The sequence below is a fragment of the Saccostrea echinata genome, unplaced genomic scaffold (genome assembly GCF_033153115.1).
Source record: "Saccostrea echinata isolate AGI-Se365-2 ecotype Australia unplaced genomic scaffold, CSIRO_AGI_Sech_v1 ptg000051l, whole genome shotgun sequence".
In the NCBI taxonomy this organism is placed as follows: Eukaryota; Metazoa; Mollusca; class Bivalvia; order Ostreida; family Ostreidae; genus Saccostrea; species Saccostrea echinata.
This window is the reverse complement of record NW_026889800.1, coordinates 3,646,016-3,658,710: the sequence shown is the minus strand read 5'-3', so window position 1 is coordinate 3,658,710 and position 12,695 is coordinate 3,646,016. Positions and strand designations below refer to the sequence as shown.

Sequence of the window (12,695 nt, the reverse complement as noted above, 5' to 3'; positions counted from 1 at the left end):
TGAATGTTTTGAATTGCGTTCTAAAAATAGAGCGCAATAATATATATTTAATGCATTAATTAGTTCATCTCTGTCCATATTATACTGTTTATACTATATATATTTGCATAATGATTATGTATAACTTCAAGTTGTAAACGTAGTTGACTTCACTGATTTGTACACTTGCATGTATGTATGTACTTTAGTATGTGTTTTAGTAATCTGAAAACAGACTGTATTTTTTCATTTTGTATGTAACATGGTTGTATGCCAACATGTTTGGTGAATCAATAAATAAATTGAAATTGAAATTGAAATTGTTCATTGTTCACTGTTTCTTGCAGTATAGTTAAATTGGGGTAATAATAAAATTTGGTTGGGAAAGAAGTTGACCCCCCCCCCCCTCACCACCACCACCACCACCACCGAATTAGGATTTTTGCGTTTGAACAATTTTCGTTTTTCCTTGTCAAAGTTTTTCCACGTAAGTTGTCAATATTTTTCTGCCCCCCCCCCCTTATAAAATATTTCGTTTTCCCCCGTTAGCTTCATTGTTTTTCCCGAATAGAATTTTCCTGAATGGAAAGAAATGTTTTTGATTTTTAGGTAGACGCTTAATATACATAAAAACTTTGGTTGGCCCAAAGTATAAGATTCTTTCTTTTAATATGTATACCACTATCATTGGCAAACTCCTGTCTAGCATCGAGTTTAGCAAACAGTAATCTTTAGGTGTAGTCCATTTAAAAATCGAGCAGGGATCAGCTAATTGGTTTAGAGATATCAACTCTTTCATTAGATTGTGTACTTTGTAGATATAAATGTAAGATAAACTCGGTTAGAAATTTAAAGGTAATGAAAAAGAATGTCAAAGATGGAATAGTGTGTGAAGTGTGCGGTGTGTTGACACTCCAATGTCTTGATACGCTCCCTAGACACGCTCCACTGGTCAGATATGAATGCATATGGATGATTTCATTATTCTACGGAATGCAGTGGTTTTCAACTTTACGGATGACCTCTCCTCAGGGGGAGAAAAGATGATCGCGAACAGAAGTCTGAATCTACACGAGACAAGTCTGTAATTACTGAAGTTCAATATATCGATCAGGACGCGACAACAGGTGATAGGACAAAACATACCTGGTGTTTACAAAATGTTATCTACCTGTAAACAAGCGAGAGTGTCGATATGATGACACTTTTTTGTTGTCATTTCAAAATGTGGCTTTGTTTTGGCGATGAGGATGAGTGATTTTAGCAAAAGGCACTGAAACCGCGCGTAAGAAATAACGATACCGTAATGTTCAGTGATAATGGACCCGTGACCTCGTGTTTGGAAAATGTGCAGTTTGTTCCGTCCTTTTGGATGTAGTACAGTCCTTCTTTTAATGTCCAATACATGTAGACAGACAATGATGACTAGAACGTGGACGGAAGGAAACGTAATTTATGACATTGGATTGTGTGTATGTTGTTATTAATTAATGAGCTAAAGATGGAGTTAATTAAATGGCCTTGTGTTTACATAATAGACGGTACTCTGTTTTAAATGTACCAGGGGTCTACTTATTCGCAGTATGTCATTTCTTGTACTCAGTCGGAACCCAGACCCCATATTTTGATTCTATGAATAAGAATTTTCCATTGAATTTCTGTGTGTTCGTTACTACTGTGTGACACGTTTTGTGTCTCTGAGTGCTGTCAATGCGAAATCGGATTAACTTGTGTGTACAGTCAGATAATTAAACTGTGCTTCTTGAATTCTTGTATGTTTTGATGTAATAATTATGTCACAATACAGTACCCAATTACACAAATCCAGGGAGTTGATTATAACTTAGATAGTACGCTGTCAAAATGAAAATATACCTATAATTTACCTTTGAACGGTGCTGAATACCTGTTAACATGAAAATACCAACTCCACCCGACAACAAAAGACTACCGCAAATATGACAGTGACTTATTCCAATGCGTTAAGGAAGAAATGTGTCAAATGATAAAATAAAGGATGGTACACTGTAGTCTGTACATTGCAGAAACTGACTCTCTATTGTTTATGCTGAAGCAACAAGAACAACTCCGTTCAACTCAATAGAAAATTTGGGATAAGATTTTTACTTAGGAGGAATTTTAATTAATATACAGTATGGCGTCATTTTATTTGTTCATTCTTCTTTCCCTGGGTTGTTTCATATTTGTCCCAGTTTCCTGTTACCAGCAATGTCATGCGAATCCTCTGGTTATAAACCCCACTGCGCAGGTGCGGTTTGCCGTAGTGAGCAGCATCCGTCAGAGCACGAGGACGGAGGAATGCTATAAAGTATCCCAGAATGCAGTTCAGTACTTGGCTGCAATAGAATGGGCCGTCAACATCATCAACTCCGCAGGTTATCTGAAGGTTCTGTCTCTCGGTAGGTAACGCCAATTACATTGTAATACAATCATACAATGTTATACAATCATACAATGTAATACAATCATAAAATGTAATACACACAATCATAAATGTACATTGAAATACAACCATACATTGTAATATAATCATTGTTACGCTGAACAATCATTGTAACGCTGAATACAAAAATGCAAATTCAATGTTAATGAAAAAGACTCGAACATTGTTTCCTTATCAATTTCTTTCCTTGCTAAATAATCATAATCACCTTAAGTACACTTACCAAAGGAACTGTCATGTTGTAAATTTTGACTTTTCTGGGAGGCAGTGAATTTACAACATGACAGAACCCTAGAGTAACGTAGTGTGTACAGGTTAGATGCCACAGTTATTACGATATTGATCACGCTCATGAATTCACTTGAAAAACTGAAACTATACGAATTGCGGTCAAAAATAACGAAAGGATATTATTTGATGCATACTTTAAAATTAATCATTTTTTGTTTTTTTTTTTTATATAAATTGGTCATAATTAAAGTTGAAACCTATACAAACTGCTTTTCCGTAACACCTACGAATTAACGCCTACATGACACGTGCACTTGGTAGAAGGTGTCGGTATATAGTATCCTGTTTACTATGCATTATGAAAAAATTAAGAGTACGTTTATTTTGAGATGCAAAGTCGTAAGTTTATTCTTGCTACAAGTTCTTGTTTTCAACGCGATTTGAACTTAATTAGACAGTTTAAACGGCACAATTCTTATGACAATATTCTTCGTGAGAAAGAAAACATTTATTTGGCGACAGTGGAGCTATTACCATCAGACGCTGTGTTATTGATATTTATACTATTATCTCCGATTTTGTAACTTTTAAAAGTTATCTTTACCTTTAAATTTAAAAAAAAATGTTATTAAAGTAAAACCGAACTGTAATGAAATAGCCTATGCCCTGTACAGATATATTCAGAGCGTTTATTTAAAAAGTAAGATCGCCTCCGAGATAAAACTGGATAGAGTGACGGAACTTTCTATGGGCAGGGATTTAGCGGTATGGAAATCCTTTCTGGGCCATTCACCCGAGAATTTAACCTCCATTCAGAAATTACCAAATCGGGAGACTATAGTAGATCATAGTATCTATGAAATGTGTGCCTCATTTGCATTCTCAACTGCATTATTTAGCGTTCTTTTCATTCATCTGTAACTAATGAACATGATGAACATTCATTCAATAAGGAATCTTGTTATGGATATTTTTTTAAATTCAAGAATTGGCATATCAAAGGAGTTTTAATTTTTATTTTTCGAAAATTTTATTTTTCTAGTAGATAGTATTTGTCTATAGATGTGTTGTAGGTACCTGAATTAAGATGCAGCTGAATAGAACTTGATACGGTTTAGTTGACGTTTACTACAAATACCAAGAGGACGATACAAGGTCAACCTCAATGTCAAACCCGCTTCAAAATATTTCTCAAATTCAGTATCACTATTTTATTGTTAAAATAAGTAATACTTCAGAGCATCCTCGCAAACCTCGGATTTTGTGCGTTTGTGAAAATAGAAAGGACACAAAAGCCGCCACTTCCTGAAGAGGTGCTAGATCTAGAATTTTAATATTTTCATTTAGTATTTATTTTTATATCTGTTTATTTCTATACCACTAGTCTATAAATATTTTCTTTATTTATTTCTAGGAAAGTTGAAAAAAAAACTTATCTCTAACTAGAGAAAAATTAAACTGTAGAAGTTTTCAATAAATTACGACGGATAAAAAAAATCCCCCTTATCCACCCTAATTATATTTTTACAATAGACAATTAGTTTATTCTCATGTACTGTAACAACAGTATAGAGAGGATATAACAAACAAGATATTTACAAAGAAGCATGCGTGAGAAAAAGAAAACATTGAAAAACGACAGCCACCCACTCCCCTCGTCATTCTGTAAGACACCTCTCTACAATCCAGATAATCACATGTGTATTATATTTATTATTAAGTAGTTGAATTTAAAGAATTCCACACAATTTATTTAATCTTCAGTAACCATTGCAACACTGAACAACTCTGTCACAAAGGATTACAGTTGTAAAAGTCATTTACAGAAAATTATATTTTTAGTAATCATGACAACACTAATCGTCGAAAGGCATCAAATAGTAATATGTTCTAGTATGATGCACGTGTTCCATGTTTTATTAAAACTGGACCAAATCTAAGAGAAGTAGCGTTTTAAGATTTAGTGTTTACAGACAGCTACACAGTTAGACAGACAGACGGACATTTCGCCATTGTATAAAGGTCTCAGTTCAGTTTAGTTTAATTTTTTAGAGAGAAAAAATTTTTTTGGAGAAGAAGAAGAAGAAAAAAACACTTGCTGTGACCTTCAACTCGACATTTAGATATATCGACGACGTATTATCAATTAAGAATAGATACTTCCATTCATATGTCGACTTGTTATATTCCAGTAAGCTTGAAATGAAAGATACCGCAGTCTGACAGATCTGTTTCATATTTGGATATTTTATTAGATAAAGACGATAATAGTAACCTAACAACAAAACTTTATGATAAATCTGATGACTTCAACTTTTCTGTCGTCAACTTCCCTTATTTATGTGGTAATATACCCTTATCACCTGTATATGGAGTTTATATGTCTCCCAGTTCCAGTTCGCAAAATAATGCTCTAAATATGAACAATTCTAAAACGAGACAAGCTATTGACCAAAAAGCTGATGAAACAAGAATATCAACAGTATCGTTTAAACTAAATCATCACTTCGCAAATTCTATGGTCGATGCAATGACCTTGTCAGCAAATACAATCTATCATCAAGTCTAATGCTGACTGAAGTTTTTCATACAAGTTGTAAGGCCATTATTTACACACTGAATTGTCTACGGATTTTTCCGTTTGCCCGATCATGACAAGGAGCACACACTAGGATGCTTACCGGGGTATCCCTCCTTGTCATCTGATCGCACGTCTGATGCTTTTAGAGGTCCGTGTTTGCTCTGCTCCCAATTTGTATTGTTAAAATAGACTTTTGAGCTTGATTGTTGTTGGTTATCTCCATATTTCATGTGTTGATGTGTATGACGCTGTGTTGTAAGAATTGACGTGTATGGCTGTGTGTTGCAGGATTTGATGTGTATGACGCTGTGTTGTAAGAATTGACGTGTATGGCTGTGTGTTGCAGGATTTGATGTGTATGACGCTGTGTTGTAAGAATTGACGTGTATGGCTGTGTGTTGCAGGATTTGATGTGTATGACGCTGTGTTGTAAGAGTTGATGTATACTGTGTTGTAGGACTTGATGTGCATGGCGCTCTGTTGTAAGGGTTGATGTGTATGATTACATGTATGTGTATTGATGTGTTTGTTGCAGGATTTAATGTGCATGATGCTGTGTTGTACGATTAAATGTGTACGACGTTGTGTTGAAGGATATGTTAGTACGACATTGTGTTGAAGGATTTGATGTGAAGGGTGATTGTGTTTAAGGTTTTGATATGTATGATGCTGTGTTGAAAAATAGTATCAGTATGGCGCTGTGTTCTATTGAATTGGTATGAAGCATTGTTGTAGAATTTGATGAGTATGACATTGTGGTATAGAACTTAATAGAAGTGCATACTTTGTTATAGAGTTTGAGGTATATTGTGCTGTATTATAGAATATGATGTGTATATTACGATTGTGTTGTTAGTAAGATTTGATGTGTATTACGATTGTGTTGTAGGATTTGATGTGTATGACGATTGTGGCTTAGATAGGCTCAGTACATACAGCGCCATGAATGCAGTCAGTACAGATTTCCCATCCGTGTTGACCAACTGTGGTAGCAACAGGACTATCCTCAACTTAGGTAAGCATCTCTGACTAACATTATCGAGAACAGGACCATCCTCAGCTCTCTTATCCTTGTGCTGACTAGCGGTGCCCGCAACAGGATCATCTTCAACTCCCAACTTAGGTACTATGTATCCCTTCTCTGACCAACTCTCTGCAGCAGAACTTTTCCAAACTTAATTATCTTTAGTCGGAGCAGCTGTGGTGGCAACAGGACCATCTCCAACTTACGTAAGTCTCACTGTACAGACAAGAAGTGTCAGTAATAGGACCATCTCAGGGCGGATCCAGGATATTTCCCGGGGGGAGGGGTTCAACTCAACTGTAACAAATGCCAGATTCGGAATTTTTTTGACAAAAAAACTTTACAACTTGTCAAAATTAAGCTGAAATCCTATTTCGTGGAGTGGGGGAGGGGGTTGGTTGGAAGCCAAAACTTAAATAAGTCTATTTCCTTCTGATTGATGACTCTCCTTACCGTTTTTAAAGGGGTCTGTGTTTCCTAGGGGGTGTTCCAGGTCATTTTTATCATTACTTTAACAATTTTAATAACTGAAAATTTTAGAGTGTCTCCCCTCTAGATCCGCCCATGCATCCTCAACTAAGGTAACTCTTTCTGTACAGGTCAGCAGTGTCAGAAACTGGGCCATCCTCAACTTAGGTAAGTTTCTCTTCTGACCATCTGTGGCAGTAATAGAACTATCATCAACTTAGGTAAGTCTTTCTGTATAGACCAGCAATGTCAGTAATTGGACCATCCTCAACCTAGGTAAGTCTCTCTGCTTGCTGACCAGCAGCAAGACCATCCTCAGCTAAGAAGTCTTTTTGTACAGAACAACAGTGTCAGTAACAGAACCATCCTCAACTTAGGATAGTCTCTCTGTACAGACCTGCAATGTCAGCCTCACCCTAGGTAAGTCTCTCTCTAGAGACCAGCTGTGTCAATAACAGAACCATCCTCAGCTTATGTAAGTCTCTCTGTACAGCAATATCAGCTTCACCCTAACAACCTCTCTCTCTACAGACCAGCAGTGTCAGTAATTAAATACAACAATTCTCAACTTATGTAAGTCTCTGCTGAACAGCAATATGAGTAGCTAGGCCATCCTCAACATTACAGTCAGTCAGTCAGGCACATTTGTGTACTTTTACATGAAATAGGTGTTGTTTTCTAGATTTTTCTAATAGGTAATTTACTAGTATTTTATGTACAAAATTAAAATTGTTTTTGTATTATTAATTGCTTCTTTATAGTTGGTTCTATTTCTTTCATTGCGAAGGCATCCTTGGCACATCAAGAAGTCAGACATCCTATAGTATTGTAAAGCTGTTGAAGGACACAAATATACCCATGCTGAGCCCCTTTGCTTCTCTTCCTGAGCTCAGTAACTATGACAACTTCTTGCGGACCACACCCAGTGACACAGAACAGGTCAAGGTAAGAAAAAAGAAGCCTGTTTGAGATTTTGTATAATACAAACATTTTAAATCTGAAAATGTATAAAGCAATCCAGAAATTAATCTGATTAAGACCATTTTTTTCTTCTTTTTTATAAATTCAATAATACTAGTACTGGATTTGAATGCTTACAAAACCCATTGCATTGCAGGCAATCGTTCAGTTGCTTGTGGAACTAAGATGGACGTACGTGGCCGCTATCCATACAGATGACAATTATGGTTTCAGTGGGATAAGTGAAATAAAGGCTTTAGCAAAATCTCGTAATATTTGTGTTGATGTCGTGGAAAGTGTTGGACCCTCAGAAGACTTTAGCTCAGATATTACAAGACAAAATTTGTATAACAAATTGGAGCAACAGCAGAGTCGTGCTGAAAACAAAAGACTAGGTGTCATCTACTTTGGAAACAAGAATGTGATCAAATCACTATTGAGTCGTTTTCGATTGGATAACAAATTCAGGGAGTTGATTTGGTTAATGACGGATTTTGTTGGAAGAAGTGAAGACGTTTTCAGCGCATTTGAGAATGTTTCCAGTGGTTATATAACGGTTTCTTCTGCCTCTACATCAATCACTGGAGCCAAAAATCACTATTTGGAAAAATGGCGGAATAGGAACTCTGCATCCAGTGATCCAATCGAGAGATTATTGAATGAAATTGGAAACGAGGCTCAAGAGAGCTATCGCCTGGATTATGTTCGCCCTGTAGTGGATGCAGTGTTTGCTATGGCAACAGCTTTCAATGATGTATTCAAAGAAAAGTGCCAGAGTTACACAGCAATGTGTGATGATTTTGAGGAATATCTGCAAACTAACTTTTTACAGAAGTTGAAAACTGTAGATTTTTCTTACAGTTCACTGAATGCTTCACAAGAACCAAAGGAACTGATCGAGCAGGAAAGGAGAATCCAGTTTACCGCAAACGGAGACTATGTCGCCTTAGAATCGACGCCGTTATACGATATTAATGTCTTCAGAAATGGACAATTTGTAAAGGTATCATACTTACACCTTATAAAAAAAAGAACTATAAATCTTCAAACACTTAAGCATAATTTGAATTTTCACAGTGTTTTGGAATATAATTAAGCAATGTTTTTAAAATTCTTTCTATTTTGTACTTCAGGTTGGAGAGTTTGTCAATCAAACACTACAAGTAAACAGTTCATTATCCCCATACTCACTTTCGTCTTGTTCTGGAGTCTGCGAGAATTGTCAGATGAAACCAGAAATCCCCTACCGTTATTATTATGGCGGAAATAAGAGTCAAGCTATTATACTAGGAATATTTCCACTTCACACCATAAACGACACCAGTACATATGGCTGTGGAGAACTAAACACAGGATCTTACTTTGTCTTAGCTGTGGAAGCGTTCTTCTTCGCAGTTAAGGAAATCAACGAAAAGACAAACATGGGTTTCAGTGCTCTGGCGTTTGATGATTGTTACAGTCATAACAGGATATCACTGACTTTATCCCAGTTCTTGTCCGGAAAACTAAAAGTTCCAGACGGCAGAGGAAGTTTTGTTGACCCTGAAAATATCGTGACAGTGATAGGTGCAGCAGCTAGTGGCGTTACTGTCCCCATGACGTTTCAGTTTACCTCCCTTGGTATACCAGTGATCAGCTATGCCTCTTCCTCTCCAGATCTAGATGATCGAGTCAATTATCCGTACTTTCTGAGGACGGTTCCCAGCGACGTGGATCAGGCCAGAGCGATGATAGAGATTGCCAAACACCTCAAATGGCAATACATTGGCGGGATTCTGTACGTGAACAATAATTATGGAAGTAAAGGGAAGGAACTGTTGATGCAGTATGCTAATGAGAGCGACATTTGTATTGGCAAAGCGATTGAGATTGAAGAAGGTGAAGATAACTCATTTAATGTGATCGATGAAATGAAAAGAACCAGTTCTGATGTATTTTTGTATTTTGGCACAGACGTTCGTCTGAAGTCGTTGTTAGAGAAAATGAAGAAGGACAATTATAACAGTGTTGTGTTCCTCGCAAGTGAAGATTGGGGTGAGAGACAGGACATTCTAGATGAGTATGGGGATTTTGTGAAAGGTTCAATCACGTCTAAGTTTGAGACAAGATCGGCCGTGGAGGGTTTCGGTCCTTATTTAGCCTCTCTTAAACCGGATGTTCAGGCAAGTAATGACTGGTTTCGGGACTTCTGGGCCAACTTTTTCAATTGCAATCCTCCTGGAATGTTTGACAAGACTAAAGACGTCGATTGTCCCGAGAACAAGAAATTTACCGATACAAATCTGGAGACATTCCTGAAAAATCAGCGTATTGTACATGTTATGAATGCTGTCTTCGCTGTGGGAACTGCAATGGAGAAAGTGAAAGATAAACTGTGTATGGGTGTTAGCTTCCCCTGTAAAAATATAAAAGGCCATGTTGATGAGGTAGTTACCGAGATCCAGAATGTAGAATTAACAGTAAGGGGGTCTGCGTTTTCTGTGTTCAACTCCAGAAGGAATGGAAATGTAGGATTTCAGATTCTTAATATACAGAAAACCGACATCAATTCATACCAGTACAGACAGGTACAGTATACTACTGTTTTAATAAAGGATGTTCCTCTTCTGATTCATGACAATTCAAATTCAAGAGGATTTCTTTCCACTAATTGCGTTGTACTCTATATTTTGGTATTTTTTATCGATTCAAAATTCCTTCAAATGTATTGTTCTGCAAGTTAAAAACGAAAACTAGACTAGAGGAATCTAAATACGAGTTTTTAGTTACGAGTTTAGAAACTCGTTTTATTCACATGTACATGTACTTTGAAACCAATATCGGAAATGGGGGATGCGTAATAGATTATATGTTTATGTTGCATGTATATAATCTCACTAATTTTTTTTTGAAAAGGTTGGTGAGTACCGAAATGACCAATTGACGCTGACTTCCGGTTTCCGATTTTACAATATCAGCGGTAATCCAAGGGCGATAAGAGCTGGCTGCACGGGGGACACCTGTCTACACTGTGTGTTCTCGTCAACCAAAGTGACTACTGATGCGTCTCTAGTGACCACGCAAACTGAATCTGAAGCCTTTCGCATGGCCGAAATCATTCTGATCATCTTAATCGGGACTTTGCTTGTTCTCTTCATTTTATCACTGATTGTCATAACCAGATACTTCAAAAGCAAAATGAAAGGTATTTTAACACAATTTGCAATCGCTGAACTTAAAAAGGATTAATAATATGGCGATATAGGATATAAATGTAATTTCCATTCAACAGACATAATTAGTTTGAGACACTGGCATGTATGTATACATGATATTCTTTTAAACTTGGAAAAAGTTTCAAATACATTGTCCTAGTTGCGCCAGCGTAACATCTTCGAACGTACATAGAGCTTGTCGTACTTTTGACTCTAGATAGGATATGAAACAAATGCTTTTGAAGGCATATAATTTTTGAATCAACATTAAATGTACCCTGGTTTAGCTCTTTGAAAAGGTAAAATTGACTGATCTATGCATTCGATTATACAGTAATTGAATTCAGTAAACGTATTGAAGAGGAACATGTATTATGCTGAAAACTGAAGATTGCGGTACGGCCTTTAGCATTTCTTTCAGTTAATTCTGATGCTTTTTTGCATCTAGACAACTCATATTAGATATTCTATAAGATAAAGAACAGTCACATAATCCCAATATCTGAAAAATTAATGTATAATTTATCTTTTTTTTCCATAGATTTACGGATTCGCGTCTTGGAAAACAAACCAAAAGTAATGTATGTCAACGAAGACCGTTTTTCTGTGTTGAACCCTTTGCCTACCGGAAATGGAATCACTTTCCAAAATCCGGGTCATTCAAATGGTTCTGTTATACCTAGCAATGACGGATCCTCGGGTCTGCCTGGACATGATAATCAGGCATTTGTCCGAGAAAGTTACAATCACTTAGGTGGCGGGTCCGGAAGTTCACCTCGAGTGAATCGCTTAGATTACTCTCCTCTCTCACAGTACCCACCAGGCGTGAATCCGGATTTGCTAGACCAAAGTGCCGCGAGAGGCAGAACAAAACGAGCGAGTGAAAGCCAGGAGTTTCGTCCTGAATTGCCCCCGCGAGATCACCCACCACCAAGAAAGTACAATAGTAGCTCATCCCTCGATAGTGGAGGAGCAACCACCCCAACGGTCCCAAAAATGGGGATCACACGTTCCATGTTGGTTAATGGACAGGTTTCTAATGACAATGGAACGCCTTCCCCTACAGGACCAAAAACAGGGCGAATGCTTCCTTATATTGACCCAGTTACACAAACTGTATCCCCTTTAGCATCGCCCACTCATTCTTCTTCATCATCCGGTCAAAGGCCTATATCATCTCCACCGCGGGGAATATTACGGACTGTGTCGCCTTCTGACCAAGTTCTTTTTTCTCCAAGTAATCCAGTCGGAGTTCATCACAAAGCAGCAGAGAATTACTCACAAGGAATTCATTCGCATAATGGGAGTGCTTCGCCGGAAGAGATCTCCGCGGAATTTCCGCCACCCCCAGATTTTACACAATTGACACCAGCTTCCGTCCCTCAAACAGCTAAAATAAAGTCGCGGATCAGCAGCAGTCGGTCCGCAGAGGAAGCCGCGAGGATTTCAAGAGTTTGATTTTATTCTATCGTATGGTATCTAAATTTAGTCGGAACGGATTCAGTTCTTTGTATCCATTTAATTCAGGGGAGATTATTTGGAGTATACTCTGCCAATCATATCTAGCGAAGAGATGCATAATACTGTTTCCACATGTAGAAACATGTGATTATTACTGTGCCTTTATTTTTCTATATGTATAACTGCTTTGCCTTTAAAATACATATTTTTATTTTCTATTTTTATATTTCTCTTGTTTAGAATGATCGCATCATCATGTACAAGAAAAAAAAAAAACTAATGTATTCTCTTGTGACTAGCAAACGAATCGTGTAAGGTTGTTAAAGTTCATAT

At 37.1% G+C, this 12,695-nt stretch overlaps 1 protein-coding gene across 1 annotated transcript; it reads left to right on the top strand.

Annotated features, from left to right (window-relative positions):
- Positions 1 to 795: 795 nt before the first annotated feature.
- LOC133203629 (uncharacterized) lies at positions 796 to 12,487 on the top strand. Its single transcript, XM_061339402.1, has 7 exons — positions 796 to 2,399; positions 6,145 to 6,270; positions 7,535 to 7,692; positions 7,865 to 8,710; positions 8,841 to 10,274; positions 10,603 to 10,891; positions 11,443 to 12,487. The coding sequence occupies exons 1-7, from the start codon at positions 2,135 to 2,137 to the stop codon at positions 12,357 to 12,359; spliced, it is 4,035 nt and encodes a 1,344-aa protein (XP_061195386.1). The 5' UTR covers positions 796 to 2,134; the 3' UTR covers positions 12,360 to 12,487.
- The last annotated feature ends 208 nt before the right edge of the window (positions 12,488 to 12,695 follow it).

Coding starts and splice junctions, on each gene's coding strand:
- LOC133203629 (XM_061339402.1), top strand. CDS start 2,135: ATGGCGTCATTTTATTTGTTCATTCTTCTTTCCCTGGGTTGTTTCATA. Junction 2,400..6,144: donor TCTGAAGGTTCTGTCTCTCG/GTAGGTAACGCC, acceptor ATTGTGTTGTAG/GATTTGATGTGTATGACGAT. Junction 10,275..10,602: donor ATTCATACCAGTACAGACAG/GTACAGTATACT, acceptor TTTTTTGAAAAG/GTTGGTGAGTACCGAAATGA.